Genomic DNA, 23,387 nt, shown 5'->3' on the forward strand with positions numbered 1-23,387 from the left:
GGCTACAATTATTGTATGCCTCGATATGCAACATGTGCATGTCTTCAGGTGTAAGCGCCCCAACGCATGCATTTACACGTGGTATATGTGGTGGGGGGGGGGGCCTCATTTATTTTTCACACTTATTTTTGTTTTACACCACATAGGGGACAAAAAGTAAAAGTTAAAGCGGGAGTTCACCCATAAATGCTGTTTTTTGCTCTTTTACCCTTAGATGTATGCTCATTTAGTCTAGGGGAATCGACTAGTTGTTTTAAAATCCGAGCAGTACTTACCATTGTAGAGGGCGATCTTCTCCGCCACTTCCGGGTATGGGTCTTCGGGACTGGGCGTTCCTTCTTGATTGACAGTCTTCTGAAAGGCTTCAGACGGTCGCATCCATCGCGTCACGAGTAGCCGAAAGAAGCCGAACGTCGGTGCGGCTCTATACGGTGCCTGCGCACCGACGTTCGGCTACTTTCGGAAAATCGTGACGCGATGGATGCGACCGTCGGAAGCCTTTCGGAAGCCTGTCAATCAAGAAGGAACGCCCAGTCCCGCAGCCCATACCCGGAAGTGGCGGAGAAGATCGCTCTCTAAAACGGTAAGTAATGCTCGGATTTTAAAACAACTAGCCGATTCCCCTAGACTAAATGAGCATCCATCCAAGGGTAAAAACAGCATTTTACCGGTGAACCTCCGCTTTGAGATATTAAGGAGATCCTTAAAAAAAAGGGGGGCACGATGTCTACACGCATGCGCGCGGGAGGCGCTAGTAGCAGCAGGATCGCCTTGACTAGCGGCACTCTGTGCGCCTGCGCCGTTGTCTATGGCAAGCATGCGCCATAGACATCGGCGCCCAATTTTTGGAAAATATCTCCTTAACCATGTAGGTTAAGGAGATATTTCTTGCACCTACAGGTAAGCCTTAATCTAGGCTTATCTGTAGGTTAAAGTGGTCTGTAATGGTTTACAACCACTTTAAGGCATGGTTTAAACTATAGCAGTTCTGCAAGCCTCGTTTTGTGCAGGCATGGCGTTTGATCGGGCACCCTGAAAATGCACGGAAAAGGCCCCCAGCATAATTTTTTAAGTTGCAGCCGCTGCAATTGCCAGCATGTGTGGATGCCTTTGGACTTATGGCACCTACACACATCTGCTGTGCTTTCTTGGCAGGTGGCTGTGGACCCCGCAGCGGGAACCACCTGTACAAGTGTCAACCAGGCCTCAAGCTGAAGTGGGCAGAATCTGCAGTAGATGTGGATAATCAGCTTCTATCTTCAGTTTAATCATTTAAAGTGCAAGTTCACCTTCACAGAAAATCTGTAAGGTGAACCTACAATGGACCCCATCACTCCGGTATTGCCAACTGGAGTCCAGCAATCACTCGTTCTGACACAACAGATAGCCGCTTTACCAGTCTGGGGATTTAAAATACCTGCGGCTTTCTCTTCACCCACAGTGACAGGACATGTTACATGGGTTCTGACTGGTCGGCAGCACCATCCAATTAGAATGCTCCTAAACGTATCTCCTTTTGGAGACGAAGCCGAGGGAATTTGTAAGCACTGAACCGGTGAGGCGGCGACACGGTGTGTCAGTACAGGTGATCACCACGCTCCAGGACAGTGGAACACGCTCCAGGTCTGTGTAAGTTCACCTTACAGATTTTTCTGTAAAGGTGAACTTACCCTTTAAGCTTTGAAAATGAAAGCTAGAAGCTGATAAGCAAATAGAAAGCATTATAGATGGATTATTCCTATTGAAAAATAGCGATGGCAAAAGAAAAATCATTGAAGTGTATATAGGAGAATTTTTAATACAGGCAGTTTGCTTTAAAGTGTCACCTATGGATAATTTAAAGATGATCTTCACCGAATCCGAGCACCACAGACCAAAAACGCCATTTCATTTTACTATTCAAAGCAAACTCCATTAATCGCTGCTTTATTTTGTTGAGAAACCAGTTTAAAAACACCTTCTATCATTTCCGGCCATGGCCATCTTGTGTAAGGGCAAACAATTCATGTAGCACAGGGGTCTCAACTGGTGGGCCTCCAGCTGTTGCAAAACTACAAGTCCCATCATGCCTCTGGCTGTGGGAATCATGCTTGTAACTGTCTTTTTGCAGTTGGTAGTTTAGCGACAGCTGGAGGGCAGCCAGTTTGAGACCCCTGATGTAGCTTTTACTTCCTGCCTTTAGCTCAAGCACACATTGAGAAGAGTGCGCCTTGTTTCGTCAGACTAGGCGACCTGTCAATTTTTTTTACGGGAGTGACATTCCATCGCCATCTTGCTACACTCCGCACTCCTCCACAGTAACGATACAGCGAGAAGGCGGCAAGCAGACATTTTGTTACACCCACCAGCGTTTTGCATTTCACAATTATTTTTACCAGTAAACGGAGCTTATATAGTGAAATATAGTATTTAAAAATGACAGACTATTTACAAGTTACATTTTAAAAGCAGCGGCAAACCTGTTCTCACAGGTTTGCTAATCTGACAGAACACTGCTGCTTTTATAATTCAACATGTTAACAGTCCGTCGGATTTCCAAATCCTGTATTTCACCATATAAGCTGTTTACTGTTAAAAATGTGTGAGTTGCAAAAGTCCATGGGTGTAATAAGATGTCCGCTAGTCCCATTCTCTGTGTATCCTTACTGTGGAGGAGAGCGGGGTGTAGCAAGATGGCGGCGACAAAACATCACTTCCGATACAAATTCTGACGGGTTGCCAAATTTGAAACCTGTTTAGCTGAGAAATCCCTACTCCTGAGATGTATGACATAATTTGCCTAGGCAGGAAACAAGGAACTGAAGAAATGTAAAAAAAAAAAAAGCCAACTTCCCCGCACACGATCAGAGGGGGCCCCCAACATACGATCAGAGGGGGGCCCCCAACATACGATCAGAGGGGGGCCCCCAACATACGATCAGAGGGGGGCCCCCAACATACGATCAGAGGGGGGCCCCCAACATACGATCAGAGGGGGGCCCCCAACATACGATCAGAGGGGGGCCCCCAACATACGATCAGAGGGGGGCCTCCAACATACGATCAGAGGGGGGCCTCCAACATACGATCAGAGGGGGCCCCCAACATACAATCAGAGGGGGCCCAACGTCCCCAATATACGATCAGAGGGGGCCCAGTTTCCCCAATATATGATCAGAGGGGCCCAGTTTCCCCAATATATGATCAGAGAGGCCCAGTTTCCCCATATATGATCAGAGGGGCCCAGTTTCCCCATATATGATCAGAGGGGCCCAGTTTCCCCATATATGATCAGAGGGGCCCAGTTTCCCCATATATGATCAGAGGGGCCCAGTTTCCCCATATATGATCAGAGGGGCCCAGTTTCCCCATATATGATCAGAGGGGCCCAGTTTCCCCATATATGATCAGAGGGGCCCAGTTTCCCCATATATGATCAGAGGGGCCCAGTTTCCCCATATATGATCAGAGGGGCCCAGTTTCCCCATATATGATCAGAGGGGCCCAGTTTCCCCATATATGATCAGAGGGGCCCAGTTTCCCCATATATGATCAGAGGGGCCCAGTTTCCCCATATATGATCAGAGGGGCCCAGTTTCCCCATATATGATCAGAGGGGCCCAGTTTCCCCAATATATGATCAGAGGGGCCCAGTTTCCCCATATATGATCAGAGGGGCCCAATTTTCCCATATATAATCAGATGGGCCCAAGTTCCCAACATGATCAGATGGGCCCTATGTCCCCATAGTTATTCAGTGTGAGACCGCTTACATGCACCATGCGGTGCTGGGCCTCATAAGGCAGTCTATAGTGCAGCGTACTGATCTGATGAGGCCTAGTTGTGTCCAGGATCGATCAGAGGAAGGAGCCCGCTGCAATCTTCCGTGTCATGGCTTCCCCAGAGCCGCCGCCTCCTCCTCCTCCCTCCCTGCCCCCTCACATCCTGCCCCCACCACGCAGCTCTCACCGGGTCCTCGATGGCGGGATCTCCGCTCAGTTCCCCAGGCTCTTCCTCATCCACGTCGTCTTCTTCGAGCTCCTCCAGTCCCCCGGCTCCTCCGCTTCCAGTGCTCCCACGTCCTCCTGACCGCCTTCCGGTGGCCACTCTCCCCCCTATTCTCCGACTTCTTCTACCCGGGCCCAGCAACTCCAGGTCGAGCTCCAGCCCTCCGCGGCCCATTGGGTCGTCCTCCCCGGGATCCTGGCCTGCACCCGCCGAGCCGGGTCCGCCACGAAGCCCATTTTCGTAGTCTGCCCCACGTAGTCCCGCTGCTGAGGACACCGCCGCCATCTTGAGAAAAGATAGGAGCCAGCAGCCGCAGAGCTAACCCTTGTAACCGAGCTACAGCTAGGATTGGTTTACGGTGCGATCAATCAGCCCATCCCCAGCTGCCGATTGGCTCAGACGTAGTTTATTGTTTCCTCAGGCGCCACTAAAAAAACCCGCCCATCCGGTTTGGTAGGATTGGCTGTTTGGTGGACATGCGCAGTAACAGCACAACCGCCTACCGTGTGTGGGATGGAGAATGGACTTCCCCTTGGGAGGGGTGGGGGTTTTCAGTGTAAAAGCAGGAACAGAGAAACCACCATTGCTGATTTGTTTTAAAAGAGTGAGCACCTTGTTCCTTTTGAAATATTTCACATGCCAACTGTATTTTCTTGCCATGTGTCAGTGGTAAAGGATTAGGCTCTGTAGAAGATTGGGATCAGTTTAGAAATGGTATTGGCATAATTGACTCACACCCCAATCATACCCAATGCACAGAAAACACAGAACAGAATTTTATTGCACATTGACGTGGTTTCTAAGTGCATTTAAATTCAAATTTACAAAAAAAAAACTGCCTATGCAGGTCTAGATAAAAGTCAATTAGGCAGTTCTGGGAGGGCATCATGTGATGTTTTCCCGTGATCCTTGGGACACAGCTGATCACAGATTGGGGTAAAGGGCCAATGACAGCAGCCCTTTACCACGTAATCAGCTGTGCCCAAGCACAGCTGATCACAATGTAAACGCAAGCCAGTTATCGGCATTCCTTTCCTCACACTGACAGCACGAGGAGAGCTGGTAACTGGCTTGTGTGAAAGGGACATCTACACTTATAACCCGGGCATTGAATATCAGTGCAGCCCCACCATTTTTACCTATCAGTGCTGCCTCATCAGCGCACATCAATGAAGGAGAAAGATTACCTGTTTACAAAATTTTATAACAGACTATGAAAAATGTTTGGTTTCTTTTTTGAAAATGTTTGGTCTTTTTTAGTTTTGTGATTAAATGCCACCAAAATAAAGCTCTATTTGTGTGAAAATAATGAAAAAAAATATTTGGGTACAGTGTTGCATTACCGCGCAATTGCCATTGAAAGTGCGACAATGCTGAAATTTTCCTGGGCAAGAAGGGGGTAAAGGTGCCTTGTAGGCAACTGGTTAAAGAAGTAAAGCCAAAGCTCCTTTGGTCATACTTTTCCTGTGGGTCACAGGAGTGCACTTTGTTCTGCACTCCTGTAACCCAGATTCAGCCAATGGCAGGCTAAAGTCTGCTATCGGCTGACATCACAGAGGCAGTCCAGACTCTGCAAGAAACCTGCAAATAATGTCGGGATCCATCTAGATGCCTGACCAGCAGCTGACTTAGCCTCTCAGCATGCCTCTGAGAACCTGTACCAGCTGCTCCCACCCACATTACAGTCTAGCACTCCAGTAAGCACTGAAGGGGCAGAGTAGAGAACCATGACTGACAGTCACTGCTCTGTGCTTAGGCCTGATTCATCATACCTATGCATTTTTATTTCTTTTTGCAGATTTGCACTCCATAGGAAACTGTAGTGCAAATCTGCAAAATGCACTAAAAATGCATAGGTGTGAATAAGGTTTTAAAGTGGGCTAAAGAACTGAGTGATCAGCAGTGTTTGATCACTCAGTTCTCAGTGTAGAACCAGAGGGGGACAGCTGCATCATCAGATCAATGCTGCAGCCATCTAGATGAGTATGTATGGTTTTTTTTCTCTTTTAAAATTATACTAAAGTCAATTTTTTTTCTCCTTCAACAATAATAAACATGTTATACTTACCTGCTCTGTGTAATGATTTTGCACAGATCCTCCTCTTCCCGGGTCCTTGGCTGGAGCTCCTGGCCCCTCCCTCTTGTTGAGTGCCCCCAAAGCAAGCAGCTTGCTATGGGGGCAGCCGAGCCACAGCTCCCTGTGTCCATTTGGACTTGGAGCCACAGCTCAGTCGCACCCCATTTCTCTCCTCATTGGCTGACTGACTTTGATTGACAGCAGTGGGACCCAATGATGCCACAATGCTGTCTCAGCTAATAAGGAGGGGTGTCTTGGTCAGCTGAGACAATGTTATAACATTGCTGGATCTAGATGGGCCTCGGGTAAGTATTAGGGGGGCTTCTGCACACAGGTTTTTTATCTTGATGCATAGACTATACAATCACTATGTTTTTTTGTTCAACCTAGCGGGCTGAACAAAAACCAGAGAGATTGTCATACTAACTATGCAATGTTAGTACAGCCTACTCCCTCACTGTGCTATTGTGTTCTGACAGGGGGAGGGGGCCCCGCAAACAACACATTAACAAGCATCTAAAACATCATTATTCTGGATAAAGCAGGGAACGCCTGGCAGTTTTCAGACATGGAGCCACAGCCTGCCCCACCCTCCTCTCTCCTCATTGGCTCACTAAATTAGATTGACAGCAGCAGGAGCCAATGGCGCTTCGCTGCTGTCTCAGCCAATTAGGAGGTAGAGTCAGGACAGGCCATTTTTAGATTTTTTTTCTTTTTACTGTAACTGACGATTGTGCGGTCATTCAATGCTGTACACAAATGACATTTATATCATTTGTTTCACACAAATAGAGCATTCTTTTGGTGGTATTTGATCACCACTGGGTTTTATTTATTTTTTGCGCTATAAACGGAAAAAGGCTGAAAGTTTTGAAAAAAAAAAAACTATATTTTTTACTTTCTGCTATAAAACATATCCAATAAAAACATTTACAAAATCAAATTTCCTTATAAATTTAGGCCAATCTGCTACATATTTTTGGTAAAAAAAAAAAAAAAATCACAAAAAGTGTATACCGATTACCATTATAGCATCTACAAACTATGGTATATATACTGGATTTTTTTTTAGAACTAACAATGGCGGTGATCAGCGAATTACTGCGGGACTAGTTTGACACTTTTTGGGAACCAGTAACACTAATACAACGATCAGTGCTAAAAATATGCACTATTACTGTACTAATGACACTGGGGGTTAAATATCTAGGGCAAAGGGTTAAATGTGTGCCTAACAGTGTTTGTGATTGTTAAAATATATAAGAAATACTTCCGAGCTGCTATGTACCAATAAATACACTCCCAACAATACCCTGTTTCCCCGAAAATAAAACCTACCCCTAAAATAAGACCTAGCGTACTTTTCCAGGACGACTGCAATATAAGCCCTACCCCGTAAATAAGCCCTAGTTTAAAATCCTATAACCCACTCTATTACAGTAGTACACAATGTACAATGTGTGTGTTTCTGTAACATAAATGCAGGGAAGAGAGCTCCGGCAGGTCACAAAAGCGCAGAGCGGTGCTATAATGAAGGTATTTGGCACAATTATATTACAGAAATACACACATTGTACATTATATACTACAGTAATAGAGTGGATTACAAGATTTTACAAGCATTTTAACTAAGTTCACACTGGGGATTCCTAACAAGCAGGTCGAGAGAGGGGAAGAGAAGACAGCACATTACATGGTAAGACCTACCCCAAAAATAAGCCCTACTGTGTCTTTTGTTACCAAAATTAATATAAGACCCGGGCTTATTTTCGGGGGAAACACGGTATGTGCTCATCTCAAACTAAATCCAACTGCTAGTGCCGATGCCATTAGGAGACGAGGAGAGCTTGGTAAAACAAACACTGTGGATTGTGCATTGCTTCTGCTGGAGATTCTAATATTGTATGTGGTTATATACAATACAATATATTGGCTGGTGCACTGCAAGTGTTTTTAACCTAATCTTTTACAAATAAAAAGCGATTTTAAAAGATAAAGCACTATGTATAGTGTTCTTTTTCTATGGTGCCTTGGCTGAGTGGAGGAGTGTTTAAGGAGGAAGTCAGTATATAACCTTCATGGTCCAGTTATTTGTAAATTAAAGAGGACCCTCTTGTGTGGATCAGAGGTGCAAGTAGACCATACCAGTGGTCATGTATTCCAGGTGAGGGCACATCTGGTGAAGGGAACCTCACACTGCATGGTATAACATGTAATTTCACATTGTGGGGGGAATACAAAAAGGATTATTATTATTACTTCTGTTGTCATTTACTTTGGGACTACACAAGTGGACTTTTCAACTTTTTTTTATATATTTATACTTTGCACATCTTTATTTGAATATTTATTTTGCACATATATGTCACTGTATATATATTGTATGTTGATATATACTTCCCTACCTGTAGGTGCTTGAAATATCTCCCAGACCTGCACGGTGTAGGAGATATTTGCAAATCGCTGTACGGCGATTTGTTCTGCGCATGTGCCAGAGTTTCAAAGGGCACACTGTGCCATTTCCATCTCGGGTCATGTCGTTATAGGCCAGTCACAGAGCCAGAGTTTGCGGCCCCGGAAGGAAGAGGGGTGAAGAATGGACGCTCGCTAGTAGCGGGGAAGAAGTGGACATCGCGGGCATCTCCTGCAGATAAGTGTCACATAATGGGCTACTATGCAATGTATAGTAGTCCATTATGCTTTACCTTTGCAGGGAAACAAAGAGGAAGTAACAGCCATCAGGGTTTACTTCCTCTTTAAAGAGGTTGTAAAGGTACAATTTTTTTTTTCCTAAATAGCTTCCTTTACCTTAGTGCAGTCCTCCTTCACTTACCTCATCCTTCCATTTTGCTTTTAAATGTCCTTATTTCTTCTGAGAAATCCTCACTTCCTGTTCTTCTGTCTGTAACTACACACAGTAATGCAAGACTTTCTCCCTGGTGTGGAGTGTCGTGCTCGCCCCCTCCCTTGGACTACAGGAGAGTCAGGACACACTAACACACAGCTCCTTTCTCTATCTGCAACGTAGAGAGTGTCCTGACTCTCCTGTAGTCCAAGGGAGGGGGCGAGCACGACACTCCACACCAGGGAGAAAGCCTTGAATTATTGTGTGGAGTTACAGACAGAAGAACAGGAAGTGAGGATTTCTCAGAACAAATAAGGACATTTAAAAGCAAAATGGAAGGATGAGGTAAGTGAAGGAGGACTGCACTAAGGTAAAGGAAGCTATTTAGGAAAAAAAAAATTGTACCTTTACAATAAGGTGACCAGATTTTTTTAATGAAATCCGGGGACATATTTTTTCTTTACTAGTAATGGCAACAATCAGCGACTCTCTGCCCGTCGCCGCCCGCCTCACAGCCTGTCAAGTCTTACTCTTCGGGTCCCGGCTACTACTGGATGGGGAGCGGAGGAAGATCACTCTGCCAGGGAAGGCAAGGAGATAGGCAGGTGGCTGGCCAGAATTTGAGCCAAGGCAGAAGAACATGCGAGCGGAGCTGAATGGGCATGCGCCCGAAACTGAAGAAATATTCCCTCCGCTCCGACCAGCACATGATCATCAGAAAGGGGCACAGATAATGGGAAAAATACAACCCCATATGCTAGTAGGCATGACCGTGCGGGGGGGGGATGTAATTCAAATATTTTCGTTTTAATTCTGCACTGATTGTCTTTGAAATTGCCCCTGCCCCCTATTAAATCCAATCTAGGGACAAAACCAGGGACAGACTTGGTCCGGGGACAGTGTCCTCAATCAGGGGACTGTCCCCTGAGACTGGGGATGTCTGGTCACCCTAATTTACAACCCCTTTAAGGGCTGAGCCTCTTTCTGACACTTGTTGTTTACAAGGTACTTAGAACCCCCAAACATTATAAAAAAAAATTCTAACACCCTAGAGAATAAAATGGCGGTCATTGCAATACTTTATGTCACACCGTATTTGCGCAGTGATCTTACAAGCGCATTTTTTATGGACAATACAAATTTTTGAATAAAAAAATAAGATAGCAGTAAAGTAAGCCCAATTTTCTTTTTATATTGTGAAAGATAATGTTACGCCGAGTAAATTGATACCCAACATGTCACGTTTCAAAATTGCGCCCGCTCGTGGAATGGCGAGTAACTTTTACCCTCAAAAACCTCCATAGGCGATGTTTAAAAAAACTCTACAGGTTGCATGTTTTGAGTTCTAGGGCTAGAAGTATTGCTCTCACTCCAACGAGCGCAGCAATACTGCACATGTGTGGGTTGAACACCGTTTTCATATGTGGGTACTGCTCACGTATGCGTTCGCTTCTGCATGCGAGCTTGGCGGGACGGGGCGCGCTTAAAACATTTATTTTACCTTTTATTTTTTACACTTTTATTAAAAAAATAAAAATAATTGTGTCACTTTTATTCCTATTACAAGGGATGTAAACATCCCTTGTAATAGAACAAAAAAGCACGACAGGAAAATGGCCCTTTAGGAGCTATGGGCGGAAGTGACATTTTGACACCGCTTCTGCCCTGCTATAGTATGGAGACAGGTGGGGGCCATCTTCTCCTCACTCCATACCCAGCCATCAGAAGGACAGATCGTCTCCGCCGACAGCTTCGGTAAGTGGCGGAGGGCACCAGAGAGCCGCGGCAGAGGGGGCCCTCTCCCACCGCCGATAAAAGTGATCTCGTCGCAGAGACCACCATTATCAGAAACCGGACCCCCCGCTAAAGAAGAGTATACCAGGGTTATGGCAGCTTCTCGCACTGACCAGCCCCCCAGCTTCCCCGGTTTTACTCACCAGAGACAACCTCTTCCTCTCTGCCCAGGGTTCTTTACTCTTGATTGGATAGATTGATATCAGCGCAGCAATTGGCTCCCACTGCTGTCAATCAAATCCAATGATGCATGTATCTTGGGGGGGCGGGGCCAAGTCCAGCAATCTGTGTCTATGGACACAAATGCTGGACTTGGGAGCGCGCCCGCAAGGTAACCCCCCCCCCCAGGGGAGCGCTTCTCCCAGGGGTTTTACCGATGCGAGGAGGAGCCACGAGCCCGCGGGAGGGAGGTCTCTCTTCAGGAAAGCCCCCTTACCTAGTACTAGTTGGTCAGCATCGGCTGACCATGAGCAGTGGGGTCTGCCAGAAGTTGAATCTTGCCCCTGGGGGGGGTTGGAGGGGCTGGGGGTTCAGGGTAAGGTCCTAATCCTTTGGTGGTGGACAAGACAAGAAACACCCTTAAGTGCTCTTTAAATATTGTTTGCATACACTTTTTTTGTACACAAATCATGTAACTAGCTGTGTGAAAGAGCTTTAAGGCATTGGATTTGGCATTGTTGACCTGAAGGTTGGAAATAGTTGCAAAGGGTGAAAGGGTGTTGAATAACTTGGGTAAGGTTATTTCAGGGAAGGAGACGTGCAAAAGGTTGTTATCGATGAACATCATTATTTTATACTTGCCTAGGAGTAAGGCCCCAGATATTTGGATGTGCCCGAATAGGAGCTGTGAGAGGCTAATGCCTCGTACACGTACGGGTTTCCCGGCGGACTTTTTACAGCCAGGAAACTGCCATGAGAGCTTTGGCTGGGAAATCCGGCCGTGTGTATGCTCCACCGCAGTGTTCCCATACGAAAACTGCCGGGAAAAAGAGAACATGTTCTAATTTTTCCCGTCGGGATTCTCTGCGGTTTTCCCGTCGGGAAAACTGCCATGGAGCATACACACGGCCAGTTTTCCCGGCCAAAAGCTGTCATGGCAGTTTTCCCGACAGGAAAACTGGTCGTGTGTACGAGGCATTAGGGACAAAATCAACTGGATCAGAGATAAGGGCAGTTCTGTTTAGCCACAGGCTATTGGAAAGGCGTCAGAAGTGAATGCTGTGTACTTTATTGTGGCCCTCGGCTGAGCATATTAGGATATGGAGTTCTCTTCTAAACCCAATTTGCAGAGAGGAAAAAGCATGAATTGCCAAGAAAGTGTGTCAAATCCCTTCTGCACATCAAGGGAATGCAACATAGACCCAACTGACCAGGTGCTGGCATGATAAATAGGCTGTATTGCCATGCAGATATTGTTGATCATTCCACAGGCATGACCCAGGAAAATGTTTATCTTAGTGACTAGGATTTTTTAAATCCATGTTCAAAAGTTATATTGGCCTATGGCTAGACCAAGAATTAGGGTTGGCGGTTGGTTTGGGAATCATGACAATGTTAGCCAAAAGGAGGTCATCTTTCTTAGGATAATTAAAGGCTGATATGAAAGTGGTTGTAAAACCTTTAAACTACAGGCAAACCTATAATTAGGCTTACCTGTAGCTGCACTGGATATCTCCTAAACCTGCACGGTTTAGGAGATATCCCTGTATTTGCATGTGCCGACGTCATGCGGCACATGCACATATAAGCCAACTGAAGCAACGGCACGTACGTGCCATTGCTTCAGTTGTACTGTGCCGTTCCCGGCTGCATGCACGGGAGTGACATCATTGCGTCTTCGGTCAAACACAGCGCCGGAGCCGCGATACCTGGAAGTAACCTCCAGGATAGATGACACTGACTGGAGGGGGAGACGAGGACGGCTGCGGGGGCTTCGTTCTCGGGTAAGTAATTCATAATGAGTTAGTATGCTATGCATACTAGCTCATTATGCCTTTATCTTGCAGGGTGTTTTTTTTTCAGGAGGGTTTACAACCATTTTAAGTGTTGGATCAGGACGTCAAAGAAACTATAGTGCCTAGTTCTAAGAGCTTTGGTTGTGGTGCAATGTGGCACAGTTGTTTAGCTAACAGTGCCAGGTTTGTTGCTATGTATGTAACATTTTCCGGTGCAGAGCAGAAAGAATCTCTGCTCCAGTGTGGCTCGTCTCCTAGACAGACCAGCTGAAGCACTGCATGGCATCTTTTAGCCTGACTCGTTAAATGACTCCTTGAATGCTTAGGAGGTACTGTTGGTTCATAGGATAATCCAGCATGGAAGTGGAGCTGACAGATTTTGCACCATCACCACCAACTGTATCATGTGACAGCAAAACAAGCTCCAGTACTAAGCCCTGTCTTGCATCCTTCCTAGTTGCAAGCAGAGTTACCCAGCGTCCCTGACAATGCTTGCTGGACCACAAGTTAGTAGTATGACTGCCTTGCCCGATGATGGCAAAACATTACCTTCCACGTGATGGTAGAGCTGGAATGGCCTTATGTCCAAAGAAATAGGGACTGGGAACCTGCCATTGTGGTACAGCACATTCTGCAAATTCATAGAAGGGGGCATCAGATGGAAAGGCAGGAGTTGTAAAACCAGCAATTTTGACAAGCTGGAATTTAGACACTAGGCATGTGGGTTGCAGGGAGTGTATTGTTTTCTGCGCTGCAGCAGAGAAATTTGCCTGCTATACTCTACAGATGGTGGTGTGCTGCTGGCAGACATGTTGCAAGGACCAGTGACACCCTTTTCTATACCATCATCCCTTTCAGTGGAGGCTTCTGAGAGGTCATAGGACATCAGAGGTGGGGAGAAGAATTTGGTTCCTTGTGTGTTGCTTTAAGGTGCTCTTGCCCACCGGCTGAGTGGTAGGAGGTTAAATGCCTTGATAAGCATGTGGTACCCAAATGGCTGTTTTTTTTGCCATGCTTGATCTGTTTAGGGCAGAGATTGCAAATTGCAACAGTGCGATCAGCTGCACATGTGCTGAAAAAGGCCCACACAGCTGAGCTCTGGGAAGTGGGCCGGGATGGCATAGGGCAGTGATGGCGAACCTTGGCACCCCAGATGTTTTGGAACTACATTTCCCATGATGCTCATGCACTCTGCAATGTAGTTGAACATCATGGGAAATGTAGTTCCAAAACATCTGGGGTGCCAAGGTTCGCCATCGCTGGCATAGGGTGTCTGTTCTCTGCTTTCCAGGATGCCTGCCTCTGGAGGACATCCTGCCTCATTGGGGTTGTTTCTCCCCTTCACTTTCCCCCTGTGCTCTATCCACCATGCAAGTCGCACCAGTGACCTCATCATCAGCATCCCCTCTATCCTCATCACTGGAGCCAACTTGGCAATACGCTGCGGCTGGGGGAACATTGCTGCCAATTTGTTTATCAGTGTTCTCCCCTCTTCAAGTACTGAAATGTCTGTGAATCTTCAAGCAGCAAGTGGCTGATGCTGTGTTCCAATAATTAATGCATGATGCTGGGGCTATAGCAGGAGTAGCTGCTGACAAGAAGTCAGAATAAGCCACTCTGGCAACTGGGGTGGACTGCGCACTAGTGCCAGCTTGAAGGGTCATAGAGAACGAAGAGGGTTTAGTAAGCCAGTTCACCAGCTCCTCCAAATGCTGCGGCTGGATAGCACAGTCAACATCACTAAACAGAGACAAAGGTGCCCTGCCTGAGGACAGACCACATCCACCTTTGCCTGTGGACACAGACGCTGCTGGCCCCCTCGTAGTGGCATGGGAACGTTTGCCTCACCTTGTTGGCTTTCCAGACATGGTGGGGTGCTTATTACACATTTCCTAGTATCTATAAGGTTTGGGTAATTGGATGCACTTTATTTACTATAAAGTGGCATTTAATACACTTTAAATTGAGTACCGACGCTGGCAAATGTAAAAACTATTAAAATTTAAATTTAAAAGACAGAACACAACGTCGCAGTCATAAAAACTTAGGCTGAAAATGTAGCACTAAATGTTATGCAATGATGTGTTAAACACTGCAGTACCATAAAGCACTACACTGACACACTGTTCTTTCACACTATACTAACACTCTACACTCAGTCAAATGTTGTGTAAAGATGCGATAAACACTGCACTACACTGACACAATTCTCACACACTATATTAACAATAAACTAACACTCTGCATTCAGGAGTCATAATAAGTGAACACACCAACTGCTAGTAGCAAAACGAGCCCTGCTCTATCGGCACTCCAAGGCTATGGGAACTTAGCTTTTATAGTGTGGGGTGGGACTATGAGTACAGAGCTGTGATTGGAGAAAATAATCATCACTTTGTCCTATCAGGGCTCTGACAGTGCTAATTGGCATCCAACTGGGGCATTAGAATGAACTGTGAAACACACAGTGCATTGTGAGGCCTTTGGCAGGCAAACATCCCCCTAAGCTACCCACAAATTCGGATGTTTATCGAACAGGCGAAGTTCAGGCCGAACTTATTCCTGGCTCAAATTGTTCGCCCATCTCTAGACTGAAGTAAGCAGAGCTTTATCCCATGCACTAAGGTCTGAGGAACATTCCCTGCAAAATGCGATCAGTCCAATTGCTTTTATTAAATCAACCCCCATGTCTTACAAGTGGCCATGTGTAGAAATATTAACAATTGTGTAACAGGGTAGAGATAAAGTGCACCTGAATGCAAAACAAAAAGATATCCTATGTTACAGTGGACATCTAAAAATTAAAACTTTGCCTAAACTGTACCCCAAAATATATTTATCATCTTGCATTCTTCCTGGAAATAGCTGAAGTTCCTTTGTTTTGAGTCTCATAATGGTTTATCTACAGTGCATTAAAGCACTGCTGTCCCGTAACTGCTAGTCTTATGTGATTTAGCTGTTCACTGTTCTTGTTCAAGAGATAGCTGCTCTACAAGGATTATCACACTTCTTATTCATCTATTTTCCGAATTTGTGCGTCATCCACATTTTTTCTGCTCCTTAAAGTGGTTGTAAAGACTCAAGTTTTTACCTGAGCTCACTCTTGATCCAGCGATGTCCATTAGAGCCTTGCCTCTCCAGGGACTTGCACTCCTGATTGGCTTTTGGCAGCAGCGGGAGCCATTGGCTCCCGCTACTGTCAATCACAGCCAGTGAACCAATCAGGAGATGGAGGGGGTGGGGGCGAGCTGCGGCTCCATGTGTGAATGGACACACAGAGCCATGGCTCAGGAGCATGCTTGCTTGGGTCCCCCCACAGCAAGTTGCTTGCTTGGGTCCCCCAACAGCAAGTTGCTTGCTTGGGTCCCCCAACAGCAAGTTGCTTGCTTGGGTCCCCCCACAGCAAGTTGCTTGCTGTGGGACCACCCGGCAGGAGATATGTGCACCAGTATGGGACCCAAGAAGCGGAGGATCTGGGCTGGGCTGCTCTGTGCAATACCATTGCACAGAGTAGGTAAGTAAAATATGTTTTTTTTTTTTTTTTTAAATAAAGGCTTTAATTATTCCCCCAGTAATCAGCTCACCAGTCAGCAAGGGGCAGCTCTGACAGAAAAAAACAAGCCCTGCCTTTACCAAGATGTCTGCCTTTACTAGCCAGTGCAGAACAGGCATGGTTAGTAAAAAAGGGGAAAATATCGCCAGAGAACCATTAGGAAACACTGGCAACTAGTTATTTGTTGCTTAACCTTTTCAGACACAGTTTGGGTCATCTTTAAACAGATGGAGTAATTTTTGTATAAAATAATTTTTTCCCCAATATCTCTGTATTTTATTTGGCTACGTTTACACTTGCATTTGGGGGTGTTAAAAACAAGCAATTGAGCCTCCTTTTTACAATGCAGCCTTGGGCCCCGGGCAGTTAAAAAAAAAAAAAAAAAGTCAGCTGCTACAAATACTGTAGCTCCTGAATTTTAAAATTAGGGCACCTACCTATCCATGCATTCTTCAATTGGCTATCGGGAACTTGATCATGGGAAACCAACAGTGAAGCCTTGCAGCTTCACTGCGCTTTGTGAATGGTCCACAGCCTTCTGAGACCTTTGACGTGTCCCGGAATGCTGCAGGGGGAGGCACGGTGGCAACTTCCTGCTCAGTTCACTGAGGCAAATTGAGCCAGAAGTGGGAGGGGGTACCTGTCAAAACTGAATGTGGCAGCAGAGGGGGAGAGGAGGCAGACAAGTTTAGCTTCCCCTTTTGGGTGGTCATAATGTGCATCGCATACTACTAGCACAGACTTACCTGAAAACTAAGCCCTCCAGCGGTGCGCTGTCACCGCTGAAGGTGCTTCCATCTTCACCCAGGATTCCTTCTGGGTGCGCGGGGCTTTGGGAATATGAATGGCCAAGCCGCAATGAAATCTCTTCAATGCATGCGCGTCACTGTGCATGTCACTGTTTACGGAACAGCACGGGTATGTCGTTCCTTCAGAGCACAGGTGTCGGTGAGGTCACCGGCTGTATCTAAAGTAAATATATCCTAAATGGTACACATTTAGGAGATAGTAACTGTACCTATAGGTAAAAATTATACAAGAGAGTTTACTCCCACTTTAAAAATAAGGGCCAAATTCAGTAATACACTGTTTCACCCAGCTATGCACATGCTCAGTTTCTCTCTATTTTTAGGCACTGTGCCGAGTTTGTAGAGGCCAATCTGCTGACAGCCTTAAAAGCAGAATTAAACCCGCCTACCCTTTAGGCTGCTTTCCCTCCTAGGCATTCGGAATTGCTGCAAAATGTGAGATGCGCTTTGCGATCCTGTTACTTTCAATGGCACCCCAGCTTTTAACCCCAAAGAATGGCTTAACAAGGGCTTAAAAGCACCGCTGCCCATTGATTTCAATGGCAGGGGAGGTTTAGGAGCAGTGTATACACTTTTCTTTTGACTTTTTTCCGTCCTGCAAGTGCATCTCGCCCCAGTATGAAAGCACTTGGGCTTTCACACTGGGGAGGCAGTTTACAGGTGCTATTTTTAAACGCTAAAATGCCTGTAAAGCACATTCAGTGTGAAAGGGGTCCAAGAAATATGCACAAGGTATAGCATTAATTAATAAAACATCACTCAGTGGGAGAAGTGTAAAAGAGGCACCTGTGATTCAAACCCTGAGTGAGGATAGATTCAGATGCCCTGGGAAAGCATGCGCTTTGTGCAAGGACATTTTGTCAGCTTGATGTTTTAAATCTATTCTTGCCTTTAGGATTTATTACTATAAATATGTGGTGCAAGTGCCCTAATTGACATGATTTCTCCATTGTGTGTCTACCTTTATAATTCAATACATAAGGAAAGTAGCAGGAAACCATGCATTTGGAATAACAGAGGCCAGAATAACATAGGGCAAGGAATCTTTAATGCATGATGAACACTTAAACCAATCTCCTTTGAAACAGTGTTCTCTGTACAAGAAAGCCAATATCAACTTGTGCGAGACCGTAGTTAGTGCAGGAGCCTCCTCCTCTCAGGCCTGCCTTGATATACAGGTATCAAGAGGAAGCCAGTTCATATCTCTTGCTTACTTTAGGTGGGGTGGAGGACAATTGCATTAGGCGATAGCGAAGGGCTGTGTTAGAAGGCAACTTATGCCAATTGCAGGGAGTACTGAGGCAGCATGACATCTAGTTATTGGAACTAAAACTAGAGCATCTGCAGATGGCTGACAGAAACATTTCAGTTAAATGCAATGGTACTGCTTTTTTTTCCTATTCTTTAACCCTTTCACTACCAGAGTTTTTTTGCACTCATTAAAAAGGGGTTGTAAACCTTCGTGTTTTTTTCACCCTAATGCAGCCTATACATTAAGGTGAAAAAAACACCTTGCTGTGTCCCGCCCCCGTTTTACTTACCTGAGCCCCTGAATTTCAGTGGGCACGATCCTGTGTCGTTCTCTCCACCTCTTCTTTGGATAGATTGATAGCAGCACAGTCATTGGCTCCTGCCGCTGTCAATCAAATCCAATGACGTGGCAGGGCGGAGTCGTCTATGGACGCCGATTGTATGACACGGGAGCGTGCCCGCAAGGTAACCCCCTCGGGAGAGAGATTCCCAGGGGGGGTTAGCTATTGCGGGGAGGTGTCGCGTGAGCCGCCGTGGGACCCCAGAAGAAGTTCGGGGCCACTCTGTGCAAAACGAACTGCACAGTGGAGGTAAAAAAAAATGACCTGTTATAAAAAATAAAAAAAAAGGAACCCATAGTATCACTTTAAAATGCATATTTTAGGGCTATTAAACCCATAAAAATACTACCTGAAAGCAGGGACTCAACTGAATAAATTGGTAGCAGCTGCAATTTTTGGTGTCATAAAATTACGCAACTTTATTAAATCTATATTTTCAATAAAAAATTCACTCAAATTAATTTTAGTGCAGACAAAACACCCAATTTTTTAAACTAGCCTTAAAATTGTGTGTGCCTGTGAAACAGCAAGCAAAAAAAGAACTACAGTACCCAAAATTGACCATAGATCGTAAACACTCTGTAGACAACCGTCTCACCCCAGAGCACACAGCGATACTCAATATGTGTGGCACAATTGTCATTTTTGTAGGCATGGCACCCAATAAGCTGGGTAATTTTAAAATTAAATGTATTTATTTTTTTAAACCCAATTTCTATCACAAGGAGGCTGATAAGCCTCCCAAATGATAGTATAGTACAGGTTTCAAGTTCTCTTTAAGGGTACATCAGAGGTTTATTAGACCTCCAATCTGTACTCGTTTGAAGTCGACAGAGTTTGCTTCATAAGCTTCTTCCCTGGCCCGAGATTTACAGTTCTGAACCTGAAAGTGGGCAGAGCCCTTCTTCACAATGGAGGTCAGTGAACAGATGTAGAAGTGATGGGTGGCTTTACAGCTGCCAGGGTCAATTATATTAGAAAGCCAGAAGCCTGGCAAAAATATAAACAAACTCCTGGCTGATTTAGCAGTCAGGAGTCTGTTTATATACCAGCATGGGTGGCAGCAAAAGGGTTAAATTATTGATTTGAGACCATTAGCTCTACTCATGCCTGTTTACTACCCTCAAATGAACAGAATAAAATAATCTGTTAGAGAGAGAAAGAAGCTCCCCTCCTACTACAAATTCATTAGACTAAATCACCAGCAGCAAGGAGAAGCAATAAATACCAGCACTGCTTACAGACACAAATGCAAACAAAGCAATACAGTTCTCTCTTCCATACACAAAGCATCATATAATGGAGCCATACAGACATTACATCCACACAGAGCAAGACATATTGGATACACGTGCACAGAAAAACACTGGAATGCAGACATGCATGATCACACTCAAAAAAACAGCATACAAACAATACCTGTATACTTTAATGCAATCGGACACATAAAATACACTCTTATGCTGCAAAACATCATATTAAAAACAAAGTAACAAACATAGAGCACACAGGCAAGAACCGTCACATACTCTTTAACGATGGCACTCATCTACAAACACACTTCTTTTTGTGCATGGATAAAGCACACTGCTTGCAGAGGACATTTGGTGTCTGTTGCTTTATGTGTCATTTGCTGGCAAACAGAGCTCCTACAGTCATAAGAGCCCCAAGAGCCACTGCCCCAGTCAGTACTGTTTTCAGAGAAGCCCAGTTTCCTTCACGTTGTCTTCTTGCTTCTTCTATAGCACCATCGCCATACAGGGCCAGGAACCCATTCTGAGAAAGAAAGACATACAGTAACATGGTTGGAGTGTCACAACATTGTCAACAGGCCAGTTATTGCACACCTGCATCATCTTAAAGAAAACCTGTACATGTACGCGACTTAAGTCCAACTCTTATTTTCAGCCCCCGACACCTCAGAGAGGAACAGGGCTTTGTGGGCCTGCATCGCTGGACCGTGGGACAGGCGAGTGTGTTTATTAAAAAAGTCAGCGGCTACACTTTTTGTAGCTGCTGACTTTTAAATGGATAGATCATTAAGTATTCTTGTCCATTCCTGCATACATGTACCAGTTTAAGACCCCTTTCACACTGAAGGGCTGCCAAAACAGTCGCTAAAGCACTGGTCATTTTTGGGGTGTTTTAGCAGCACTTTGACACATGACCTTCAAAAAAAAAAAAAAAGCCATTTTGCTGCGATTTGAACCACTTTTAAGGCGCTGCCCATTCATTTCAATGGGCAAGGGCGTTTTTAGAGTGCTTTTTACACTGCTCCAAACATGCTGCTTGCAGGACTTATTCTAACGCCCTGCCCCAGTGTGAAAGCACCCATTTAAATGAATGGGAGGCAAGTTTCAGGCACTTTTTAGGCGATATTTTTAGCGCCAATATGCCTAAAATTTGCCTCAGTGTGAAAGGGGGTCTAAAAATACAGCACCAGTAACTTCATACACCCATAAAGATACATTGAATCAAAAGTCCAGAGGAAGGGCACACAGTAAATATCACTTAAAGCCCCTTTGCACCAATAACACACTGTGCATATGTGACCAGCATTGACCTTCAGCTGAAGTCACCACCCAATCTGCCAATCAATCTCTGGAGGAGTTAATGGGGTATTCTGCAACTCCTCCTATAGAGAACGATTGCGGTCTTTGAATGACAGCGCGTACTGGAGGAGGAGCTAGAGAATAAGCAACATGTGCGTAAGGCTGGGGAAAGGCATGGTGTTTCAAGCTGCCTGTACTTGTAGTGTCTTCACCCCGGGCTACCAAGATGAAGCACACTTGGGGTGGCTCCAGGGTACCCTGCATGGGAAAAGAGTCACCCTAAATATGGAAAAAGGGATTCAGGAAATTTGAAATGTAAATGATAGATAAGAAAATAAAAAAGAACATAAACAGAAGGCATGCACAGTAAGTGCATATGTATGCTACTGTTTGTCTTTTTTAAACAGAGGGCTTAAAAGGGTTGTAAAGGTTCATGTTTTTTCACCTTAATGCATCCTATGCATTAAGGTGAAAAAACATCTTATGATTACCGCCCCCCCCCCCCCCCCCGTTTTACTTACCTGAGCCTTGGAAAGTCCCACATCGCGAACGCACTCTTCCTTTGCCCGGCTTCTCGTCTCTTCATTGGATAGATCGATAGCAGCGCAGCCAATGACGCCGGGTCCTGTACTCGGCGACTATGGACGCCAAATACAGGACTCGGGAGCACGCCCGCAAGGTAACCTCCCTTGGGAGAGCACTTCCCAGAGGGGGTTACCTGAGGTGGGGAGGACCCGAGAAAGCCGCCGTGGGACCCCAGAAGACGCTGTTCGGGGCCACTCTGTGCAAAACGAGCTGCACAGTGGAGGTAAGTGTGACATGTTTGTTATTTAAAAAAAATGAAAAATAATTTGAACCTTTACAACCACTTTAATAACACATTATTTACGGGTCCGTACATTCCCCCCCCCCCCCAAATGTATTTTGGAGAGAAGTTCTAGTGGAGGGGAGGGGGCGACGACTAGAGTGGAGTCCAGCTTTAAAGTGGTTGTAAAGGCTGAAGGCTTTTCTACATTCAGTGGGCAGGTCCCCCCCCCCACAGCCCCTCTAATATTTACCGGAGCCCCATCTCGAGCCAGCAATGTGCACAGGAGCCCCAACTGTCTCAGGTCTCGCTCTCCTCATTGGCTGAGACAGCAGCTGGAGCCATTGGCTCCCACTGCTGTCAATCACAGCTAGTGAGGCAGTGACGCATAGAGCGGGGCTCAGGAGTGAGCATGGACCAGAGCCCCCATAGGAAGCGGCTTGCTATTCGGTGCACTGGTAAAGGGGGAGGAGCCAGGAGTTTCGGCAAGGGACCAGAGAAGAAGAAAATTGGGGTTGTTCTGTGCAAAACATGTTTGTTTGTTTTTTATATCACTTTAATAGCACACTCCTCCACCCTTTATTGGCTTGCTATTGGTTAGAAATGTGAAGAAGGAGGTATGCCTGAGCCGATAACCCCAGGAGATTGCTGCATGCAGGTAGGCATGTGGACCTGTTAACCTGTGGACATCGAAAATACCACCTAATTTTTAGTTGAAAATAATTAGGTGGTATTTTCGATGTCCACAGGTTAACAATAACATGGTAAGTGGCAAGCATGGAAAAATGAAGTAAACTGATGTAGACTTCTTTCTAAATGCTGTAAATACATAATATATATATATATATATATATATATATATATATATATATATATATATATATATATATAAACAGAAGTCCTGCTATGGGTTTTGGAAATATGTAAATGCGTTTCCTGTAAGCAGATACCTGTGCAATACAGGTATTTTGCTCCCACTTCCGGGTATAGATACCTGAGCCACCCGCGGGTATCTACACACAAATCCCAGAAGACAGCAGGGACCAGTGGCATCACGCATCGCGAGTCGCGCCTGCACAGTAGGGAACCAGGAAGTGAAGCCGCAAGACGGCGGTGGCAGCATCCGAGGGATCGATCTGTTTCAAGTGACATCGCGGGCGCCCTGGACAGGTAAGTGTCCATATTTTAAAAGTCAGCAGCTACAGTAAAATTGGTGGACCTCTGCTTTAAGAGTGCTTGCCCTCCCATTACGATCGGTCAGCTAAGCAGCCCATCACAATGATGGGGCAATAGGAATGTGTGGGATAGGATAGGCAAGACCAGACAAGCATTTCAACAAAGTAAGAGGTACTGAAAGCTGCTTCAGGTGTGTCCTACTATTTGTGGGTACCTGCCCTTCATATTGGTTAACAGCTTCT

The 23,387-nt window shown here is 45.5% G+C and overlaps 1 protein-coding gene across 5 annotated transcripts in view; it reads right to left on the reverse strand.

Annotated features, from left to right (window-relative positions):
* The window catches only part of LOC120941191 (polyadenylate-binding protein 2-B), a 45,364-nt gene that overhangs the window by 13,029 nt on the left and 8,948 nt on the right, over nucleotides 1-23,387 (reverse strand). For 2 of the 5 annotated variants that reach the window (XM_040354491.1, XM_040354497.1), the window contains exon 3: nucleotides 19,005-20,388. The exons of 1 other annotated variant lie outside the window; for it this stretch is intronic. In XM_040354491.1, the coding sequence (XP_040210425.1) occupies nucleotides 20,239-20,388 (150 nt within the window). In that variant the 3' untranslated portion in view covers nucleotides 19,005-20,238. Of the gene's footprint in view, nucleotides 1-3,802; nucleotides 3,825-3,948; nucleotides 4,301-19,004; nucleotides 20,389-23,387 lie in introns of those variants that run through there. 2 more of the 5 variants (XM_040354483.1, XM_040354503.1) reach the window with 2 other exon arrangements.

The sequence above is a fragment of the Rana temporaria genome, chromosome 1, assembly GCF_905171775.1.
Source record: "Rana temporaria chromosome 1, aRanTem1.1, whole genome shotgun sequence".
In the NCBI taxonomy this organism is placed as follows: Eukaryota; Metazoa; Chordata; class Amphibia; order Anura; family Ranidae; genus Rana; species Rana temporaria.